We start from the raw sequence: 22,376 nt of genomic DNA on the forward strand, positions 1-22,376 counted from the left end.
TGGTTCCGAGCCTGTGATTGGACCCTGTGCTTTGCTGTTTCTGTTTTTCTTTGAACGTGGCCGCTGGATCGGGTATGTTTCGCCGCCGCCGATGCCGTCCTCCATTGGGAAGTTAGGGCATAGACTCAGGGCAAGTCACATGGCGCATCAAAGGTATCTCTATTAATCCCAGGGATATACAAATACATAGCATCTTAAAAATAGTCAAGTGAGGTTCACTTCACGCCCTAGTAGCTGCCCACCCATGATCACTCGGCCAACCAAGCTCCCCTCCCACCCCATCAGTCCAGTCCGGTGAGAATTACATAACCTGCAATCCATTAGCATGAGAGTCCCCCCAAAAGAGATTGGGAACGCTGCCTACCTCTGCGATGGACTGTCTCTCGATGATCGACTTCTGCTTCTCATTTCGAGACACCCGGTAGTAGTAATCGCTAAAGTCTCCGCACTGCATATACCGCAGGAATTCCTCGTCGTGCGTGATCACAATGAGCTGGAAATTACTCTGCGCCTGACGGGTGCGAATGATATCATGGAGGGACTCGGCCAAGGACCGGATATTGTCCCGGTCAAGATTCGTCGTCGGCTCGTCCAGCGCGATGAGGCCGCAGTTGACCCCAAAGCACTCGGCGAGAGCCAAGCGAATAATGATACTTGCGAGCACCTTTTGTCCCGCACTGCAGCGTCCACGCATGTCCATTTCCGCACCCTGCTTGACCATGCAGACTCGGTAGTTATAAGACTGGTTACCCTTGGCATTTTCATTATCGGAGCGGATAAGGATAGTATCAACGTCAGTGCCTCGGTACGTCTTCTGCCAGAGTTCTCCGATAATGGCATTGATCTCCTCCATCTTTAAGCCATGGTATTTCATGATGGCTTTATCCAGGGCTCCTCCGTAGCGAGTCAAGTCATCCACCGCCGCTTTAGTAGTCTCCACCTTGATGTGTGCTTCCTTGTATTTGGACGCCGCATCTTTATAATCCGTGTTCCAGTCGGCGAGAAGCTGCATCAGTTGATCGTCTTTAGATTTCATCTCACCCATCCTGCCGGCTTGCTTTGCAGCCAGTGCGTTATGTTCGCGGGTCCGACGTTCTGACTCGTCTTTGAAGCGACTCCGATCAACCTCTGCGTTCTGGGCTGCTAACTGTTCGATCTCCTGTGTGACCTCATCAAGCGCCCTGTTTGCTTGACGGAACGTGAGATTATCCGCATATTGACGCTTGGTGTTCTCGCTATCCTTCAGCTGGGAAGATATCTTGTTGATCTCTTTCGTGATATCCGCCTGTTCGGCTTCGAGCTGGCCAATCTGCTTCTCGATTTGCTCGAGTTCGCGCTTACTGCGTTCCAGTTGAGTCGGACCTCCCCGTTCATTATATGCATCAATCTCTTCGTTTGCCAGCTCTAGCTGATGTACACTTTCCGACATCTGAGAGATGGTTTGTTGCAGGTCTCTTTCGCGTGCCTCGGCCCGCTGGCTAATATCATCGTACTTAGCCTGGACCTTGAGAAGCTCAGGGGTCAAATCCTCAATATCCCTATCAGCTTTTGCGATTGCTTCTCGTTGTTGGTTGTTGAGATTTTTGTATTCTTCAATACGAGTGAGCAGGTCGGACTTTCTTTCTAATTGGAATTTCGCATTGTCGAGATTACTCTTCACATCTCTTAGTTGCAATTCCAGATTGTTGATCTCCGACTGTGTCTGCTCTTTGTCATGTGTGAGCTTCGACAGATTCTTCTTCAAAGCCCTGGACTTTTCACCAATCGCCGCTATCTCATCTTGAATATCCTCGAGCGTGCGTGCAGAGGTAGCATCCTGCTGTTTAGAGGAAAGGTCTTGTATCTGGGAACGGATGGACTTCAATTCACCATCATACCGGACGATCGTGTTAACCGTTTTGGAGAGAGCTTCGACATCTCTTTTCTTTTCAGTTTTATCGCTGACAATCTTGTCGCGGTCCTCCAACTGGTTGAGGAGCTCATCACGCTGTAATACGTATTGTTCCTCTTCCTTTTCCAGCTCCGGGATTTCCGTCTGCTGAAGACGGGACCATGTATCGTAAGAACTGCTGGCTGCGCGTGCAGCCTCAAGGTCCTCTTCTAAGTTCTTCACATCTTCGTCATCGGCATCTCTTTTAGCCTTCTTAACCAAATTTTCCAATTTGTTTCTGAAGGTCTGCAGCTCGGCATCATTCTTGAAGCCTCGATGGCACAGCCTACATACCTTCGACTGTTTTACAGTTTCCAGACAAGTTGCCATATACTCACCGATTCCAGCATATTGCTCAGCATCCTTTCTCGCAATATCAAGCTGTGCTTGTCGTTGCTTGAGAACTTCGGGAAATTCCTCGGGTTCGTCATTAATAGCTTCACGGATCTCCTCGATGCATTCTTTTAGCGTCTTCTGTCGTTGCCCTAAAATCTTCTTGGCATTCTTAAGTCTGAATTCCACTTGTTCTAGTTCCCTGCTGACGCCGTCTCGTTCGTTTTCAGCGCGCGACACCTGCTTAGATTCTTCTTCCAGTACATTATGGAATTCCTGCTCCAGAGTATCAGGTTTCCAGTCTTGGCTGACGAGTTTAGAGAGACGTTCGCCGTGAGCGCCCTGCATAGTTTCCAGGCTGCGCTCCCGCTCCTTCAATTCCTTCTTTAGATGATCCAATCGTGCCAAGTCACCGGCCCGTTTAGTCGCATCGATGAGTTCCGAGTTCAAGCGCGAACTTTCATCTTCAAGGCCTCGGATCTCAGAATTGATGTCATGGATCTCTTTGTCCCACGAAGCCGATTTTGCTCGCTCCTTAGCTTGACCCAGGTGCGACTGAATGTCTTCAATGTTGGCTTCAAGCGCCGCTTGGACACCTTCATCCACGTTGATTTCATTAAGCTTTCCTTGATAGGTGGTCGACTCCTTGTCATTCGCAGCTATCTGACGCTTAGCAGCATTCTTGGTTTCCTGCAATGCCGACTTTTGTTGTGCAATATCGTTCAGAGCCGTTTGCACTTCGCGCAGTTCGCCTTGTGCCTCCCGCTTGACCCGCTCGAGGGTCTGGTTCTGATCTTTCAGTAACTTTCTGACCTTCCTCATGAATTCATCGACATCACCCTGGTCCTGAATGTTGTCAAATCCCCGAATATTGTTGCTACGTGCGATTTCTTTGGTCATCCTTTGTCTCCGTTCAACCTGCCGCTCAAAATTGGCTTTGTCATGCTCAAACTTGCCGTATTCTGCTTGTTTGACACCTAGCTTTTGCCGCGTCCGCTCTATCTGCTCTTTGATCTCCATGTAGTTCTCCTTTTGAGCCTCTTCTTGCTGTTCATACTGAAGCTGCTTGGACTCGAACTGCTCCAGATTTGACTGTAGCCATTCGTCCGAATCGTCAAGCTCGACGAGGTGTCTTTTCAAATTATCAATCGTTGATTGAATACTTTTTGCCTCAATACGCTTTCCTTCTAGAGTACCAAGGACTTGGGCGTAGCTTTCTGACTCTCGCCATGCTTTATCGGCTAGCTCAGCAACACGTCGCATCTCCTGAGAAAGCCGATGTGTCTCATCACGTAAGGCTTCAATCTCTTCTTGTAGCTTAACCGATCGCTTTTCTGCTCGGTCCGCTTTCTCCTTGTCCTCCTTAGCGTGTTGTTCCATGATCTTGTATTTGGCAAGTTCTTCGTTCTGCTTCTTCCTCAGAGCTTTGATATTGTCAATAGCCTTTGTGTACTTCATCGCTTCAAAGATCTCGTCGAACTTTTTCTTCAGAACTGAAGGTTCACTCATAGGCCACAAGCTCTCGTCTTGGTGGCAGAAAATCACAGAATCTAAGATGGCCTTGGAGACCCCGAGGTACTGAGGCATGATCTGATCCAGCTCCGCGACTCTCGACGAGATAGCTGTCCTTTCACCGTCTTTGATCATTAGCAGCTGGCCTTCTAGCGTCTTCTGCTGCCGGGTGGCTTTCTTCACGGTAAGTTGTAGACTCCGTGTAGATACCATCTTCGCACCCGATGTGCCCTTGAACGACAGCTTCACTTGAGCCAAGACTTCTTTCTCCCCACATAGTTTCGGGTCATGGATGAAGGCACCTCCCTTGCTGTTTGGCGGGAGGTCGCCGGTGGTGGCGTATTTGAGACATTCGATAATCGTCTAAGGTCCGATTAGTGGAAGTGTTGCTGCTTCAGTTGGTCTGGATATTCCCGTACTGTCTTTCCTGATCCATTGTATCCGACGATCAACGTAAGAGGGGTGTGGAATTGGATGGTTTCGCTGCGGGTGTTGTCGAAGGAGCGAACTCTAAAGCAAGGAAAACAATGAATCAGCGATCGGTGACGAGAATTATTCGGGAAATATACTTACCCCAGAATTGAAAGCTTATCTATCTTCGCTGGTATGGGGTCAGTATATTAGAGGTCATCGCCCCGCAGTCGATCGCCGCACCACTTACACCTGCTCGTTTGTCAGTGCAAGACGGGGGACAGGACCACAACACCCGACTCACATCTTGAGGGTGACGCGCAACCACACGTGGGGAAATAGACGTTGAGCTAGAAGGATGAGGTCCCCCGTTTATCCCTTAAATGACCTCGTTCTTCCTAAGTGCCCTGGAGATAGTACTGCACGACCAGCGTCTTCGGGGACTTCGGAGAAACAGGTCAGCGTTCGGCACTTGATGCTGCGCGTCACGGGCACTAAGAGCCGACGCGGGGAAGCGGCGCGCGATCACGTGGTGGCGATACCAACTAAAGTCGGGAATTAAATTGAATTTAGGAAGTACTTTTGACAGATGTCAAGCCGCCCGTCATGTGCTCAGGTACTATACCTCTTACCCACAATAGGAAATGATGGCTCTCGTACATATAGCCAAAGAGCGTCAGCTGGTTGGTACCAATTGAATCCTTATCAGTGCCTGGGACCCCTGAGTGCCAGCAGTGGATGAGAAGTGTCGGTCCTGTTGAACGGTGGACCATATCTCATTGGCGCGGCGAGTGGGCCCCCCGGCGTCGTTATACAGCACCGGAATTGACAGCTCTATCGCAGCCTTAGTGGCTCGTGTATCTTGCAATCCCACGGTGGCCATTCCTCATGTCCGAGAGAATATTTCCTCTCCGCAAAAACATCGTTGGTTTCCCTGGTGCCAACGATGGATTGGACCGCTGCCGAACACGAGAGTGGGGTAACGCAGAATCATCAGCACAGAATGCAGGCCGAGGATCATGATTCTTTTACAAGAGATGTTCAAAAACTTCCACTACCGCCGGCCGGCATTGCGGGCGCGCAGGCCTCATCCGACCCGGCAGATGAACAGGGCTGGCCGCAGCGTGTGTTGACCGAGATGAAAGATATGCTACTACTTCTCGACCCCGATGGCATGATCTTATATGCATCGCCATCTTGCAAGTCCATCACCGGCTACGACGCAAACCAACTACAGCAGAACGCTTTGGAGCGCTTTATACACAATGATGATAGGACTATGTTTGCCGAGGAGATCAAAGAGTGTATCACGACGACTCGTCCAGTGTTTTGCCATTTCCGGTTTCGCAAGAAAGACAACAATAGCAATACATCTTGTCTCTTGGAGGCACATGGTCACCCGCATATGGAAATGTCCAAACCGAACGACGGTTCCGAAAACCCTGATCAGGATTGCATTGGCATTTTTCTTCTGTGCCGACCTTATCCCACGAGGGGCTCTCAGCTGATCGACTCATTTCTGGAGCATAAAATCGAGAACGTGCGACTCAACCGGCGCATAGCACAGCTAAGGCAGGAAGAAGAGGAAGAAGACTTGGCATCAGGGCAACAGTTTTATGCAGGCGACTCCACGGGCGATTCCTCCTCCCGCCACAATTCCCATTCGGGCCGATCCAATTCCAATCTGTCATCGTTCCGCGAAACCACTGGGTCTGGTGAGGAGAACGAGTCGTCCGACACACTCACAAACGATGATCCCGACTCCCGGTCGTACCTGGAGAATGCCGCCGACAGACTTGCCCAAGCGGAGGACATGTCTCATATTGAGGGAATCGAGATGCTGACGGGGCTACACTACGGTGATGGTGAACGTTCCCAGGGACTCAGTACTGGCGTGCGCCAGGGTCGCCTCATTCACTATGATATGGAATCTGCCAAGCTAGACCAGCAGGCCCGCGTCATCCCGGACGGCGATCGAAAGAAAAGACAGAAGGGTGAATATATGTGTACCGATTGCGGAACCTCAGACTCTCCTGAGTGGAGAAAAGGACCTGAGGGACCCAAGACTCTGTGTAATGCATGCGGATGTAAGTTGCTAGCCCATTCACCCTTTATTTCTCTCCGTCACAAGTATCTAGACTAATAGCATATCCAGTACGTTGGGCCAAAAAGGAAAAGAAACGACAAGATAAAACTTAGCCACCACCACTGCGTGGAATCAGCAACACTTGTAACATTGTACTCCTCGTTCCTGCATTGCGAAACATGTTCCTGCGGCGATACCCCCTGCATTTTGCTCCGTCCTACTATTTATTTTTCGTGAGCAATGTATATCCTGGCGTTGTTCGATGGTGACGGCAAATTCTTTCCAGCAGTTGTGCTGTGAGAGAATTATGTATGGTCCAAGTTTTGGAACCCAAGAGACTTATGGATAACTAAGGCTCTCTTCCGGTTTACTATCTTCTTTTGTATTCAATCAGATTGGAATTGGGCACGATTAGCCAGTCAGCTATGGCAGTTGCTCTTGTCGCGATAATGGTATAATGAACAGATGACAGCTAGGGAAAATGACATGAAAAGAAAAGGTCCAAACATAATACGTGAGCATTCATGAGTTCCTCCTGCCAGTGCCCTAACGAGGACTAAAAAACACCCGGTTCATGCAAATCGATCGCTAAGCGGGAAGTGAGATAGAAATATAAGTGGCTCTCATATGAGCGTGTTGATATTAGATTTTCAAGGGCAGTTTTACAGACTTCCAAGTACATTCACACCTTAGCCGCCTTCTTAGGAGGTGGCGGAAAGTACATCTGAGGTTGGTTCCCCGGTGCCAAGGTTTCCGATGACTCTTGCTGTGTTGGCGGACGAGGGTTTGGTGTGCTGAAATGGTCCCGGAGCGGGAGATCCGACGATCCACTCCCGAAGGTACTGAATTCAGGGCTTCGTGACGACATGGTAGGCATCATCTGCGTAGCAACCCCTGAAGGCAGCGCAGGACTCATCATGGGGAACGTTCTGGGGGTTCTGAGAACCATGTCTTCGTACTCCTTCATGGTTCTCTTTTCTTCGCGGCGTTCGTCGCGTTCTGCCTTTTCCTCCTTGGTCAAGAAGCAGGAGGAGTGGAGGCTCACGATGATTTCGACAAAATAAAGAACACTATGGATATAATATCAGTTACTTAGGGCTAAGGGATGAAACAATCGTTTTAATGTTAGGTGCCACCCACATGATAATGATAGTAAAACCAAAGAGCGCCTTGGCTTGTTGGCAATATCCGATATTATCTTTATTCGAAGCAACACTGCATGACTTCGTAATATACCATGGCGGGCCAGATTGTATATGCTTAGGATCCGACTTGTCAGAACCAGCTTGATAACTGGCCGACACGATATATACGATGAACAGTCCCACGTGGACGAACACTGACAAAGGGGGGTAAAAAATCCGCAGGATATGGAGAGGGAGTTTGGTTATCAAAATGAAGATGCTCAAAACACCGAGGACTAGATTGTAATTCGTTATGCTACAATGTCGTTAGTGATTGTTACACAATTCAGACCATATCATTTGCAAGGCAAAGGATTAATACATACAAAGAGCCCCAGACCATAGGAACTTTATAGGGCCTATAGTTCGCGGCAGCATAGAGAATCTCATCGGGAGAACTGTTGAAGCCATTGTCTGCTCCATCTTGCCATAATTTGGTCCGGTATAGATCGTGGGACGCAATACCAGTGAATGTGAGGATGACAATAGTAATGGGAAGCTCAATAGCCATCAGAATATAAAAGAGGTTGTGTTTGCGCCATTTTCGTGGTAAGTAAACCATGATGCCGATTGTATATTTGTTTTCGCGAAGATACAAGTTCCCGTGGTTTGGCGGATCAGTAGCGTATACAACGTAGGTAGAGAATTTGCACCGTGAGCTTGTATCCGTGAACAGTTACGCTGTGGCCAGACCGGCTGGCTGGGCATTCAACTCAGTCGCATCGGACGGCCAAAGACATAAAGTACAAAGAGACAGGAGGAAGACAGCTGTCAGAGAAAGGCTTGGAGGATCAGCCGGGAAGAAGCCGTAAATATGGAGTAGAGCGCTCCCAGGTCTCCAGGGCCAATCTCTATGGCCCATGGCGAGGGTCAAAAGAGGGGCACTAGCACCTCGAGTCGGCGACAAAATTCCAAAGAAACTCTCGAGCAACGCAAGTTGACTGTTGCTCAAGATGCATCTGGCCAATGCTTGCCGCCAGGGAAGCGCCAACACCAGCCGGGGCTCGGGTGTACATCACCAATAAGATGGCGAAGGTGGAAGATTGGCTGCCGGCCGTCACACACTAGGCAGTGTGATGGAGTTATTGATCTGCATGGTTGAGCAACAGACTGGCACCACTGGTTAGTTTGTGAATTTGTCTATAGTGCCGCAGGAATTCATAGTTTCCCTCGACTGTCCTGTTAGAGAGCAAAGCGCTGGAGTGGGGAGTCTAAACATTAGCCAGTGTGCTTCTGTGATCCCACATGCATAACAAAATCAGGTGCGAGGGAAAATATTAAGTATCCAAAGAAAATGTGCCTATTTCTTGCTTCATTTGAGAGTATTTTGTTGTAACAACAACTTCTGGCACAGAAGTGAGTGCAAAGGATGAAAAGTGGATGTAGTCTTTAGTAGTTGGTTAAAAGTGTCTGTATGTATTGTATTAGTAACCGACGTCATTGAATGTAAATGTCACTTGATCTCCAAAGTTTCAACATCAACCCACGTCTTTTTCTATCACACATCTCTACAGGGATTGGAAAACGAGGAACCTGAATGCTCTAGTACCAATCATACCAAATGCACTCATAAGTGGGTATATCTCTTCACTAGGTACCACATGCGACCCCTCCAAGTCTTGCGTTGCCGCCAACTCCATAAGCCACCATCCAACCTCAACCTGTTGCATAAGCGCTGTCCGTCAGTGATTCGGCACGAAATGAGCTCCCTGACCAGTAAAAAGGCGTCGGTGCCTCATAAATTGCGCACCGCAGCAGAACCCCGGCAAAATATTCTGTACAATGTGCGGCTATCACATATCGAAGAGGTCAATCCTACCATACGGCTGCTACACTTGACCATCCCTCCGCGGGTGCAAGCTCTAGAGGAACCAAATCAGAATGATGAAGAGGTATAATATGTTCAATCAATTATTACTTTCCAATCAATTAGTTCTGTCAAGGGTTTACCAACGGTTCTCCGGTAGTGATACTTGGGTCCCACCAGGTTGCCCACGTTCTCAAGAGCCACAGCTATTTGTAGCATATACTAACGCCATAGCAGTCTGATCAACCTCAGCCATTCACTTTCACCCCTGGCCAATGGCTAGATGTGCACATCCCGTCTATATCCGACGCCGGGGGCTTTAGTATCACCTCAACACCCGCAGATGCTGAACCCCTCCCCTCTCTCCAGCCCACTGCGGAGTCACTTGCCGTGGAAGACGAGGAAACAGGTCTCCCTCCCGTAGACCCAAGAGGCAGAGACCCATACGTGGAACTAGCCGTTCAAAAGGCACTCTCCAATCCCGCTAGCGCCTGGCTTTGGAAACCCAAAGATGAAATTCTGGGAAAGGAGCTATGCATCCGAGTCGGAGGCAGCTTCGTCTGGCCTCCTCCATCGGGGATAGACCTCGAAAAGGTCAAGAACGTAGTTCTCATAGCTGGGGGAGTGGGTATTAAGTAAGTCACTAGCGCTACTGACTGCGACCTGGGATATTTATCCAGTATACTTCAATATCAACATGCTAACCAAAACACAAGTCCATTAATCTCCATCCTCTCACATTTAAACAACAATGCCGACGAGACCCCAGCTTCACATCACCCTTTCAATATCCACTTTCTCTATTCTACTAAACTCCCAGAAGCCACATCCCCGGAGGACCCTGAATCCGTCTTAGATCAGATCCTCTTTCTCTCTCGTCTCCGTCAGATCATTCGTTCCCAGTCTCAATCTCATCGGTTACGCATAACTCTCGATCTGTTTCTTACCAACTTACGAGATGCATCGTCTCCACTTCTCCTTGAACAGCCCAATGACTTGAGTATTCACCCACGGAGAATCAGTCAGGGTGATCTGCATACGGCTCTTACCGGCCCGAATGGAGATATCCAGCCTGAGGAGACGGTTTGTTATATGTGCGGTCCGCCTGCGATGACAGATGAGTTTGTCGCTGCTCTTCGAGATCTCATGGGTGATGGGAGTGACCGTGTTTTCTTCGAGAAATGGTGGTAGGGAGCTTATAGATAGTAAATGCTACGCGAAACCCTCTATACGAGCACGTATGAAATATCTAAAGAAGTTCATTAACCCATGAGAAACCTACACAGCGTTCCTAATAACATGGATAGTGGTGCGAATATATGTATGAATAGGCAAGTAGCAAACAAAGAATAGCATTCTTTTGATGATTCCTTCGGTCTCGTCCTCCACAAATCAAAACCCCCCAGCCGACGCCCTCCAGAGCCAGCATATGTTGACATCCTCACACTATACAAAGATAATATAAACAACACAAGAGTAGAATGTAAAAGAGTGGGGGGTAGAAAGAAACAGAGGGCATGCCGGCATTGGTAACAATATGTTGTAAAGAAGGTTAGACCACTCAGTCAAAAAAGCTGAGGGACAGTAGGTCTTTTTCTCAAATCCAGAACGTGAAATGAAATGCACCGTGATTGTTCATCTTTTCATTACAGCCCTCTCACGGCACCACCGTCAACTATCATCTGTTCATCGATCTTAGCCTCTGTTTCGCCATACTCAAGTCGCTTATATGTCATAACCCGCCCGGCATTCATGTCAAAGTCAAAGAACCTCACACGCCGGACATAATCTTTATAGCCTCCATAGCCTCCGAATCCAACACCTCCTCCATAACACATCCAGAGTGACGGCTTCTCGTCTTTATTGTTGTTAAGCATGCAATAGTCATTGACGTGGTCACTACAAGTCCATTCATTAGTAACAGAGACATCACCGATTGGGCAAAACAGGGTTGGACTTACTGTCCACAGCTAACAAAAAGGATACCCTCCTCTTCGAGTGCATCCTTGAATCCTGAATTGAATCCTGGAGCGGTCGGGGGCTCGTCCCAATTGCCAATGAACAGATTATTTGGGTCACGGTATTCGGGCAACGGAATATGAATGAATGCCATGTTCATGTGCATGTATGCATATTCATGGTGTTTCCTCTTAAGGCCTTGGGCAGTGTTCTTGAACCAGCGGATCTGGCTGGGTTTGATCCAGTCATAACCTCGGAATTGTCGTTCATCTGGCGAATACGAATGCGAATCAAGAAGATAAAGAGTCAGAGCTGAGTGTGCGCTAGTACCACGACCAAGAACCTCGACGATGTAGTTACCAACACCGTCGATATCCTCGGGGCCAGCCGACGACAATGAATACGGCAGTTGCTCTAACATGGCCATAAGCTCCGACCGGTTGAGGTTGCCTTCGTCGTCATGGTTGCCAAAAATAGCTGCATAGGGGATCTTGCGATCCACAAGCAGCTTGACAGACTTGAAAAGCGCACTTTGTGCATCCTTAGAGGTTTCGCCATTTACCTGGTCGCCAGTGAGGACCACCATATCGGGCTTCTCTTCATCAAGGAGCCTCTCTACAAACTCAAGTGTCCGCGGGTCGGCCTCACACTTCTGGCCAGGAACAGGCTCCGCTGGGATAGGGTCACGGCACGATCCAAGACCGGTACTCAAATGCAAATCAGCCAGCTGCATAATCTTAAAGCGACCATGTTCATTGATCCTGGGAACTGGCTTTTTCATCTTCTGAGGATCTCCCCTCTGAATACTGATACGGGCTTCCAAGTCCTCCGTCCGACTATCCAGCAGCAGCGGCGTATCTCTGACCTCCCAGCCAATCCGCGGGTCCACCGCATCGGCACCGAAAAGGACATCGACTAAGGTGATCGCAGTCTGCGAATCACTCGCGTGGCGCTTGGCTGTTCGTCTCAGCCAAATGCCACCTGGTCTCGGCTCCCACGTGGCTTCATCTTTCTCCCCATCCTTAGTATTTTCGGTGGTCTCCGGAACAAGCCGACTAATCTTTAAATCAATCACAACTTTGTCCGTAGGAAGTAGGTCCTCCTCCTTTTTCCGCTCAAATTGGACAAAGGCGGTGGACGTCCAACCTGTGCGCAGATAAAGATCCTTGTCGACTTGTGTCCATGACTTCGAAATGGGATTGCATTTGGAGAAGGGATTGATATGCGAGCACGATTTTATGGTCACATCCGTAACGACGAGTCCTGAATAGTGCGAAGGGAGGTGGCCATGAATAGCGTTAGGTAGGACGCGAAACCGGTTATCTAGAGTTACGACGAAAACCAGTATACAAACAGCAAATACTGCGAGTTGTACACCCGCGCGAACCTATAAGACGACAGGTTAGACACCCAAACATCGCACACAAGCTATAGAAATGGAGGTGAGGGAGCATACAAATCGGCGTGTCATGTTGGTAGTGAAAACCCCTGGCAAGTTCCAAATCGATGAAAAACTGCCGAGCGCTGAAGCATGATGAAGTATAGCAGGCCACAAAAGAAGAGTTGGGGGCTCGCCACAGAGAAGACCTAACACTAGGTCATCTCAAGGGGCCGTAAAATGGAGGATAAAGCAAATCAGCTGGACCGAAATTCCCCCGTATTTTGAAGGGTCGCCGCAAATCCCGCCAAGTCTAGAAGGCGGTCACGCCCACCCTGACCGAGGCGATCGAGCCCTGTGGGTCCATGGGCCTGTCATCAGTGGCCAGAAGTCTAATATCAGGAAATTACTATGAATCAGGGTGCTCACTATTTCATGGTTCTACAACGATAGATTTAGTATCTATGGGGCTCTCTCTCTATATTTATAAATCCGACGGACTCGCCGTTAGCACGAACAGTTGTCTATCCTTAGTTCCTCTCTTTCTGGACGGTTTCGAGTCCTTCCTGGGCCACCTTCTTGATTGTGACCTTGCCGCTCAGGATGTCCTTCGTTGTGGCGAGGATTGAGGACCAGTTCTCAAAGATGGTGAAAGGTGTTCCTTGACGCTCGCAGTAGGTCACCAGATCTAAAAATAGTCAGCTCCCTGAAGAGGACGGGAAAAGCAACAAGAAAACCCCCAGGAGAAAAAACGCACCCCTTCCTTTCTTAGCAAACAAAAGATCGGTCTCCGAAGCAGCAGACAAGTCCGAGACGCCGTCTCCCGCATATAATAGCGTCGGGCGTACGTTGTCCGGCAGAGCGGCATAGGGTTTAATCTCCAGGGATTTGTCGTGGCCGAAATGGCTATCATCGTGATACTTAATCTGCCAGCCGCCCTCGGTGTTAATATCCTTGCCATCGCGGCTTTCCACATCGTTGGCGACAATAACAAGGTGGTCATCGGGCTTATGTCCTAGCAGAGTTTCGAACAGGGCGCTAATAACCGGGGTCATGCCAGATGACAATACTACAATTGGCACATTGTTTTGCTTGGACCAATGGTAGAATTCGATAAAGTATGGGTCGAGCTGCATGTTATTTTTCAATTGCTCGATGCATTCATTGAAGGGAACCTTGACGCTGTCTAGCATTTCGCGGAAGGCGTTCCTAACAGCAGATGGGTTAATAGACTGTGCCTCGAGGAGATCACCTATCATCGTGATACTTACCGGAAGCTAACTTTGTTCTCCAAGACGTCAAGGTTCCCTTGACGACGTTTTGCTTGTCCATAACCGAGGTTGTCAGTCTAGGTCAAGGCTCATTAGCTCGGAGTCCTGTAACGGGTTCTGCGAAGACAAGTACCAAGAAGTCATTGCTGTCCTGGAGCGTAATGGTCCCGTCAAAGTCCGTGAAGAAGATGATCTTGGGGTTAGTCTTCATATAAGGGAGATTTGAAGCGCTCATTGTGACGGTGTATGGGAGTGATTACACGGAGCAAAATTATTTAATAGAAGTGACGGCGAAGACAAGGAATAACCGGGTAGATTTATTTCTTTTTAGAGAAAATAGAGAAGAATAGAAAAAGTCTGGGAGGGAAGTAAAGCTAAAAGGATACGGCCTTCATTGTCATCCCACCGGTGAAGAGGAAAAGGAAGAGAAGCCAGGACAAGAACCCCGCGATGTGGCTATACTCGATCTGTTTAGTAGTTCAGCCATCGTGCAGTGTTTAAAGTTGCCTGATTGAACAGAAGTGGTGCCTGAGCGGCGGTTCACTATTATTTAGTACGGAGTAAACCGCACTAAACCAGTTTCTGGGAATTATGCGGAGTAAAAAAAGAGAGAAATTTACCCGTTGATGTAATATCTGATATCACGCTATCTGATATATGGGCCTTAATTTTTTTAGCCGACCCGAAGACTAATTCCGGGAAAAGAACATCAGATCCAGTCTATAAGATCTTCCCACGTCATACGGCCATTTGGATCTAATTGAGATTGAATGGCTCGTATGCTTCAATCGCTGCGGCGAGCCTTGGGACTGACTTCTCCCAAGCCAGTCCCTGCGTTCCGTAGGTCTATAGATACGGATTTCTCCATCTTTCGAGGTATGCTTCTTCTCCACGGTCCCGTCGCATTGTTACCTTCATCCTTAATAACCAAATTTGAATCGATTAGAGGGAGACCGAGCCATCGTCCATGGCAAAACACCATCGTTGACGAAACCCCTGCAGCAGGGTCAGAAAACAGATCTCCGGCGTGGGTACCTAGAGCATAACAACATCATCGGTCGGCGAGTCCGCGAGCGAATTCAGGCGCAGAAAGGTCAGCATAACTTCAATTGGTCTCGAACGGACGTGAAAAGACAAATCAAAGCCTAACATCATCTCCCACCCCGACTACAGGCCCTGAATATCGACTCACACTCCCTACGCTGGACGAATATGTCGCCCTGACGCCTCGCTTGGTAACACCGGTATGAATGCGATCTTTCACCATTGACAGCTCCGCTGCTGCCCAGATGGTTAATACTGTGCCGGTAGATCTACGCCGCGGACGCCAACCTCATCGTCTCCCTACTCGATATCCACGTAGCGCCTCCAGCCGAAGGAGATGAACACGCTCAACAGCCTCTCGAAATCCTCGAGTCCGGAACCGGCCATGGTTCCCTAACACTGCACCTGGCGCGCGCAATTCAAGCTGCAAACCCAACACCCCCGCCGCTACCAACTGAATCCCAAATCCAGTACCTCCAAGGCCGACCCGTACGACCGGACGAAGAATCAGAAGGAAAGAACAAAGAAAGTACACCCAATAACGACACACCCGTCGACCCAATCCAGCAACAATGGGATGCCTGGAGGACCCAACGCAGAGCCATAATCCACACCGTGGACGTATCCCCAAAATTCTCCGCCCTTGCTGAAAAAACTGTTCGCGGTTTCCGACGGGGTCTCTACGCAGGCAACGTCGATTTCTACGTGGGTCACGTCGAGAACTGGATAACAGAGCAGAAACGACTTCGCACCCCAACTAGTCTTCTATCGCTAACGCAGAAAACGGCCGACCCGTTCCTCTCATATGCGATTCTGGATATGCCAGCCGCGCACCAGCGCATCCCCCACGTGGCCCCGATCCTAAAGGAAAATGGCGTTCTCGCTGTCTTCATGCCCAGTATCACCCAGATCGGCGATTGCGTGGATCTGATCCGTCGGCAGAAGTTGCCATTCATCCTAGAGAAGGTCGTTGAGCTCGGTCCCGGTATCAGCAGTGGACGTCAATGGGACGTCCGCTTTGCGGTGAAGAAGTCTCGCGCGGATCCCTCGTCATGGACTGAGTCCTCTGAAACGAGTGAAGGGTCGGTCCAGCAGGATCGGGAGGCTCTTGACGAAGGTGCCGTGGAGAGTGTCTCTACCCCGGAGGAAGCGCCCAAGGAGGAAGATAGTGTGCTTGTTTGCCGGCCGAAGGTCGGGGCCCGTATCGTGGGTGGAGGGTTTGTTGGAGTATGGAGACGGATAGAGGATTCCCAGAAACAGTGAATCGCTTTTAGTTTGGATACCCCCGTTTGTAACATCAACCGCCGCTGTACTATATCAAAGACTCATGTAGAGTATAGATGCATCTACTTCCCTTAACAAAAGCTCGTCTCTCTATGCTTGATTGGTAGCAATATTCTGAATATCAAATGAGCCACTGTTTAATATATCAAGAAAATTTACCTCGACATCGAGCATCCATAGTACACTTATCGTCCGTCCTCTACTCACTCGGAGACGCTGTGTAAGACCTCACGGCTATATGACAACAAGCGATCAAAGAGAAACCCCCATTCGCCTAAGAATGAAATCATTGCAAAGAAGAGAAACGTCTTCATGACCCAACTACTCCAAGCCAGGTGACCTTCAGCCCCTCAACACCAAGTATGGAAGAAAAAACCACAGATGTGAGTAGAAATTCGACACGAGGAAAGAGTAAGATCCTAGCACATGTAATGAGAAAGATATGAAACAGCCGCGCCGTTGAAAGCTACTTTCCAAGAAAATGATACGCAGGTTCAATTGCACGAACGCCTTCGGGCGACAGCAATGACAACAGATAAGACTCACAAGAATGTTAAAAGAGGAAATGAGCAAAGAAAAAAAAGCACTAGACGAACACCACAGACACGTGAAAAGCCCCCAAAGATTCCGAGATAACAAGACAAACCGGCTACGCAAACACCAGTCTCGTAAGATTCAGCATGCACCCATCCCTCAATTCCGTTGCGGTCCAAAATCCGCCTCCACAACCTTTCCCTTTTTCCCTTTAACAACAAACTCCGCAAATAATGCGATATGATCACTAGGAAAATGAAAGTTAGGGAACCCGGGAACCTTCTGTAGATAGTCCTTGTCCACCTCGCCGAGTAACGCCGAAACATGAAGCGTATTCGATGTAAACCAGATATAATCCAGAATATCCTTAAAATCAGGTGTATAGTTCGTGAAACTCAACTCGCCGATCGAGTTGTATGCGGATTTCAACTTGAACGGGTGGGTCATACCAACCCGGCTCAAGTTTCCATAAAGTCGCTTCTCGAGATCCGGATGCTCTTCCGACAGCCGTCCATTCGCAATCAGATTATACGCCGCGGACCCAGGTGATGAGTTGAAATCTCCACACATGAACAGAGGGATTTGGTCGCCACTGCTATACTCCATGGATGGAGCGGGTTCCGGGGGAGTTTGCGCTTCACCACCCTCCGCTTCTGAAAAGCGGAATGCCGTCTTGTCGGTGCACGCAGGCCACTTTGCGTACGTCTCGGAGAGCTTCGTGATCTCTTCCATCAAAATAGCTGTTTGGATCAACTTGACATCCTTGAAGGCGGGGTCCCAATAGAGATGAGCGTTCACCACGATGAACCGGGAACCTGTGAGCCTGTTTTCAAGGAATACAACAACTGCAATGTGATCCTTCTGCCATAATCTGTTGTATATGTCATCCTGGCCCTTAGCATCAGGTCTCCGTACTGCTGTTTGGCCAAAGTTGATCATCTGCTTGTCAAGAAGAATAAATTTGGACCCTTTGAAGAAGGTAGCACAGCCATCGACAGACTTGGCATCTTCCTCCTGCATACCCATTGCTCTTCCTCGAGGCCAATATACACCCTTGTAACCGTTGTAGGCCAATTGTTCTCTGAAATAACCGTTGTAGCTACCTTGATCTACTTCCTGAAGACAAACGATATCCGAGTCGTGAGACCTTAGCTCACTAAGGATGAGATCTCTTCTAAACTCCCATGACAGGGCACGAGAAGGAGTATATCCGAAGTGGGACTGTGTTGCAGATGAATCGCACAGTGCGTTGTGGGAAATGACGGTGATCTTCTCAGCGGAGGTGCCTGCAGTCTCATCAAGAATAACCCAATCTCTGTCTGGAGGAGGGGGGTTTTCTAAGGTGTATTCGTTAGCATCAATCTAAACAAGTGTTTCCATTGACACAATTGAATGATTTCACAAACCTGGCATTTCTTCCCTCAGATACTTGATCAGAGCTCTGGTACCCTCCTTCATAATCTGAGACTTCAGAATATCGTTCAATGGGTTTCCCTCAATGCCCAAAGTGTCCAACCGGTAAAGGTATCCCATTTCGTAAGGAAGCGTGCGAATGTTGTTATCGAACAGGTAAAGCTTCTTCAGGCTCGTAAGCATGCCGATCTCCTCGGGAAGTTCGGTGAGGTCATTGCCCGAGAGATCCAGGTGTTCCAGCTTCCGCAGCTGGCCAATTGTCTGGGGTAGCGCCTTCAGTTTGTTGTGGTTTAGGTACAGCTCTTTCAGGAAATCGTAACTGAACAAAGACGTGGAGAGTGCCCGGAGTCCTTGTCCGCCGAAATCGAGGGCATACCAGCCCTGCCTTGGGGATGCTTTTACTTTCGTCAGCCCCTTCTTCACATCACCTCCGTTCTCCTGGGGTTCAGGCTGACTGGGAGCGATCTGGATGCCCTTCGTCTGCTGAGCGACGGCGCGGGCATAATAATGCGGGGAGCTCGCCTGCCGCGATTCAGCGGCCAGCTGAAGCTGTTGTTGCCAATGTTCATTCATGGATTCATCGATATCTTCGTCAACGTTAGCATGAGCCCCATTCTGCATGTGGCTCGGGGTAAAGTGAGGAGTTGCGGCAGCCAACGCCCCGCTGGAGAAGTTGTGCTGGTGGTTGATATTGTGGGAGGCTTGGTTGTGGTGTGTGTGATGATGAGCTTGCTGTGCAGGGTGAGGATGGTGACTCTGGGATTGAAACTTCGGCATCTGCATGCCGAAGCGTTGGTGAGCCTGGCCGCCATTCATCAGGACATGCTGCCCTTGATGCGTCTGACTGTACATGGTGAATGGATTGAGCGCAGCTGCTTGACCAAGGGGAGGAGATCGTGAAGGCGATGGTGTGTCGTGGCTAAATTTCAGTCTTCCAGTCGGAGAATTCGTCCCGTTCCGGACAAGGTGTCGTTGATGAGAAGGTGGTTGTTGTTGTTGTTGTTGCTGTTGTTGTTGCGTTTGAAAGAAGAACTGCCCGGCCCCAGGCTGCTGGAACCTGTAGGTACCATCTGCCATTTAACGTGGCAGATGAGACCGTGAGTTATTTGCTTGAGGGGGGATTTGGAGACAGTGAGAGTCAACGACGCTGGAGGCAGAGCAGTGGCAGGAGAGCGAGGAGGAGTCGGGGACCGGGTTCGTTCTCTCCTTCTCTTCAACATGGGGTCCTGAAGCGGAACCGCCCCGAAACAAGGTGTCGCGCTGGAAATCACAACCGCAGCAATTCCACTACAAAATTGTCTGCTGTCAATCTCAGTCGCAACCGAAGGTCATGAAGTCTGGCAGGTGACGTACGGTCGAACGATAGGGGCCGGCGTCGGACGAGCGAGAGTCAGAGTAACAAGTGGGGGAGGCGGTCTAGCGAGAAGCCTGGAGCGGAGTTAAACAGTGGCCCCAAGGACAATGAGGTTCAAACTATTTCACGAACGGCACGTATAAATCGGTGAACAGATGTATCTGAGGTGTCCAAGGCTTGTGGAGATGAATCCCTCGTCGCTTTGACGCTGCGAAGTGCTTTGCATCCAAGGCGGGAGTCGCTGGGATCACGTGGCCCCGGCATCCGAGGGCGTGATTCGCCGCCGCCGATCAGCCAAGACCGCTTTCAAGACGCCCGGATTTTGTTTCTTCTCACAACTCGTCGCTTTCAGCCATGTCCAGACCAGAAGACTCTGCTTCTACCAATCTCTCGTCCATGAATAGTAGCGGTTGTTCAACAAAATGTGGCTTCTAGTGAGGAACAGAATCCATCCCGGAACAATGACCTTTGTTGTTCCCGGTTCCATGGACCCTACCATGAAATCTGGAAGTGTTTACCTCGATTTATGATTTATCCACTTCCACCCCAATAGTCGGGTGGAACGGGCTTCATAGTTACCAGCCCCCAACGTACCCTTTCTAGCCAACCAGCTCTACCCTCCAAGCTGATACTACAATACATCCCAGTCGCACATGGTTTGAAAACAAATACAAACGGATGTGGGTTGAACCAACCATCTTCCATTAGGGGGGAACTATAGTATCGCATGGTGTCTTGATCTCCGTCTTTAAACAAAGGATGAAGTCAACTGCGACCATATTGTGTGACCTTTCCTTTCAAAATATGCAGTTGAATCTGCAAGACTCAAACGCTGACTTAGTACCAACGCCCAATGAAAAGGCCCTTCCCTTTGTTGGTTCTGGTGGTTGCCTTGGAAATTGGGTTGTCCTTTATTACGGATGTGCCAACTTCCAATCTATATTTAGGGCACCTCATGTTCCTGCATTCATGTCACAGGCAGATAGCTGGTGCGAGGCCAAGAATCACCCTGCAAATGCAGATGAGATTGAAATGGTTCCACAATCACCTTATGATCTATATAGGCACTCTAACGCTGAAGGTACCCTGAATTGTACACCAAAATAACAGTAGAGAATACACTCAGAGGTAGCAATTAAGATCAATCCTAAGTAGTTCTACTATTTAAAAAGCTTATACACATATTCTGCTCAAAGGGACACGCAAGCCTGGCCGACTATCATTTCCAAAGTGCATCATATGGCAACACAACCATCACACTAATTCCTCCTTAAATCAAGCCATCTCCAATGGTCAGCAATGCCCGTTCTTACCTACGCCGGAACTTCTTGGTCACTCATAGTCAACCCTCTTAGATGCCAAATCAGAACAGTTTCAGCCGATATAGGCTATATCCGTCATTCCACCCTTATTCTACCACACTCAAGAGAGCTTAGTGCTGAGTCAAGAACGATAGCTTGATGCCAAGAAACGGCAGAGAGTTGCAAGTATTGCACAACCGGTATAGAGCGGACTCTTGTCTTTCTTTTGGAGGCTCCTCCAAAGTCAATTGAGGCCAAGACCGTGTTGAAGGATGAACTTGCCCCTCAATTCCCAGTTCTTCTCTGAAACAACAACGTGATTTAGCCTGCATCGATGCTCCATTGCCAAAGTACCTAGGGCCTCAGGCCACCCAGTGACCCGTGCCAGCACGTGCACCGCATTTGTTCTCAGACCGGACCGCCACCCGGAATTCCCCATATGGTGGAAGTCCAATGAGGAGCATCCCGCGTATGGGGAATGTTGTCATCGATTCAATGCTCTTCCGTGTCACTTCACCTGTTTGTGAGCGTCGCTAGAACCCATTGGCATCAGCATCGGGGAGCAATGAGATCATGAGGTCAAGAAGTCGGACCATTTTCTAGGTTCCAAGGGAAAGAAAAAAAGAAGCGGCCCGCCTTATGCTTTCATGTTGTATTTTTCATTCATTTCATTTCCCTCTCATGTTCTACCGAATCTCCACAACTAATCAAAGTAGCTGTAATGAGTTAGTGGCCACTATCAAAGTCTGTACCTACGTTAGCTTCCAGACCTCAACGGTGGTTGGGTGTCCGGTTCAAAAATTTCGGTTTGGTGCGACGGTTCCACTGCGACCGATTTTCAAACCGATTCTCCGATCGTCAATTCTTGAACTCTCCTGCGCATGACCTGACAGATGTACTCCGTGAACTTTAAGACTGATCACAGACCAAGGGGGGCTGAGGAGCTGAAACGAACGACGAACTACGGAGTACAAGTCGTAAACAACCAGACACCCGGTGATCCATCCACACGGCGGCGGTGGCGGGGTGGGTGCTCGGCTTTGCAGGGCATTATGCAGGATTTCCGCCACTAGTGGACGGAGTATCGCTCTTCTCCGTCTGTAACAGTTGTATCCGTGGTGTGAGGCAAAAATCGAAAAAAAGAGACCAGTCAGTCAAGAACCACCAGCGGTGCTCGCATCGGTTGACCGCCTCGGAAGAAATCATAAGGCAGAAGAATGCAAGACCGAGAACTTTTCCGTAACCCAATATAGAGTAGTATTAAGTAGGCTCCGGTCGTAGTGGAGTGGACAGGCCGCTTTTAGGGGTCGTGGGACGGGACTTGGCCGTGGTCTTGCTGTCACGATGCTCTTTTTTCTTGCCCCCCTCTCGCTCTCTTTTCGATCCGTCTTTCTCTCTCTCTTCCATGGATCATTCTCTGCGTCGGACTGCGTCCTGACATAGTTCTTTTCTTCCCTTCCCTCCTTAGACTTTCTCTTTCCGATCTCTAAGCGCCCTCGTGTTCGGTTCCAACCATAATTGTACAATGCTTTGAACTACTGACTCCTGCTGTGCACGAGAATGCAAACCATCCCT

The 22,376-nt window shown here is 49.2% G+C and overlaps 8 protein-coding genes across 8 annotated transcripts; 3 read left to right on the plus strand and 5 right to left on the minus strand.

The window, feature by feature from the left end:
- Positions 1 to 301: 301 nt before the first annotated feature.
- Positions 302 to 4,959, minus strand: ANOM_001022 (MRX complex DNA-binding subunit; the record flags this gene model as incomplete). Its single annotated transcript, XM_015546280.1, has 5 exons — positions 302 to 4,138; positions 4,195 to 4,285; positions 4,349 to 4,376; positions 4,430 to 4,536; positions 4,823 to 4,959. The coding sequence occupies 5 exons, from the start codon at positions 4,957 to 4,959 to the stop codon at positions 302 to 304; spliced, it is 4,200 nt and encodes a 1,399-aa protein (XP_015411315.1).
- Positions 4,960 to 5,132: 173 nt separating this feature from the next.
- ANOM_001023 (GATA transcription factor LreB) lies at positions 5,133 to 6,385 on the plus strand (the record flags this gene model as incomplete). Its single annotated transcript, XM_015546281.1, has 2 exons — positions 5,133 to 6,273; positions 6,342 to 6,385. The coding sequence occupies 2 exons, from the start codon at positions 5,133 to 5,135 to the stop codon at positions 6,383 to 6,385; spliced, it is 1,185 nt and encodes a 394-aa protein (XP_015411316.1).
- Positions 6,386 to 6,954: 569 nt separating this feature from the next.
- On the minus strand, positions 6,955 to 8,018 carry ANOM_001024 (uncharacterized protein; the record flags this gene model as incomplete). Its single annotated transcript, XM_015546282.1, has 3 exons — positions 6,955 to 7,342; positions 7,413 to 7,712; positions 7,783 to 8,018. The coding sequence occupies 3 exons, from the start codon at positions 8,016 to 8,018 to the stop codon at positions 6,955 to 6,957; spliced, it is 924 nt and encodes a 307-aa protein (XP_015411321.1).
- Positions 8,019 to 8,981: 963 nt separating this feature from the next.
- ANOM_001025 (FAD-dependent oxidoreductase) lies at positions 8,982 to 10,454 on the plus strand (the record flags this gene model as incomplete). The annotated part of the gene is made up of 3 exons (XM_015546283.1): positions 8,982 to 9,348; positions 9,501 to 9,898; positions 9,980 to 10,454. Exons 1-3 carry the CDS (start codon positions 9,058 to 9,060, stop codon positions 10,452 to 10,454), a joined length of 1,164 nt encoding a protein of 387 aa, XP_015411322.1. The 5' UTR covers positions 8,982 to 9,057.
- A 342-nt stretch (positions 10,455 to 10,796) lies between these two features.
- On the minus strand, positions 10,797 to 12,828 carry ANOM_001026 (phosphoesterase; the record flags this gene model as incomplete). Its single annotated transcript, XM_015546284.1, has 3 exons — positions 10,797 to 11,162; positions 11,225 to 12,609; positions 12,679 to 12,828. Coding segments are annotated over 3 exons (1,737 nt in total), but the record flags the coding sequence as incomplete, so codon positions are not given.
- A 188-nt stretch (positions 12,829 to 13,016) lies between these two features.
- On the minus strand, positions 13,017 to 14,106 carry ANOM_001027 (putative Phosphoserine phosphatase; the record flags this gene model as incomplete). Its single annotated transcript, XM_015546285.1, has 4 exons — positions 13,017 to 13,288; positions 13,358 to 13,809; positions 13,872 to 13,948; positions 14,005 to 14,106. The coding sequence occupies 4 exons, from the start codon at positions 14,104 to 14,106 to the stop codon at positions 13,131 to 13,133; spliced, it is 789 nt and encodes a 262-aa protein (XP_015411320.1). The 3' UTR covers positions 13,017 to 13,130.
- A 535-nt stretch (positions 14,107 to 14,641) lies between these two features.
- Positions 14,642 to 16,178, plus strand: ANOM_001028 (tRNA (adenine-N(1)-)-methyltransferase; the record flags this gene model as incomplete). The annotated part of the gene is made up of 4 exons (XM_015546286.1): positions 14,642 to 14,747; positions 14,818 to 14,964; positions 15,045 to 15,115; positions 15,183 to 16,178. 4 exons carry the CDS (start codon positions 14,642 to 14,644, stop codon positions 16,176 to 16,178), a joined length of 1,320 nt encoding a protein of 439 aa, XP_015411314.1.
- A 714-nt stretch (positions 16,179 to 16,892) lies between these two features.
- ANOM_001029 (CCR4-Not complex 3'-5'-exoribonuclease subunit Ccr4) lies at positions 16,893 to 19,223 on the minus strand (the record flags this gene model as incomplete). Its single annotated transcript, XM_015546287.1, has 2 exons — positions 16,893 to 18,070; positions 18,140 to 19,223. 2 exons carry the CDS (start codon positions 19,221 to 19,223, stop codon positions 16,893 to 16,895), a joined length of 2,262 nt encoding a protein of 753 aa, XP_015411366.1.
- Between the last annotated feature and the right edge of the window lie 3,153 nt (positions 19,224 to 22,376).

The sequence above is a fragment of the Aspergillus nomiae genome, assembly GCF_001204775.2.
Source record: "Aspergillus nomiae NRRL 13137 chromosome Unknown contig00014, whole genome shotgun sequence".
Classification (NCBI taxonomy): domain Eukaryota; kingdom Fungi; phylum Ascomycota; class Eurotiomycetes; order Eurotiales; family Aspergillaceae; genus Aspergillus; species Aspergillus nomiae.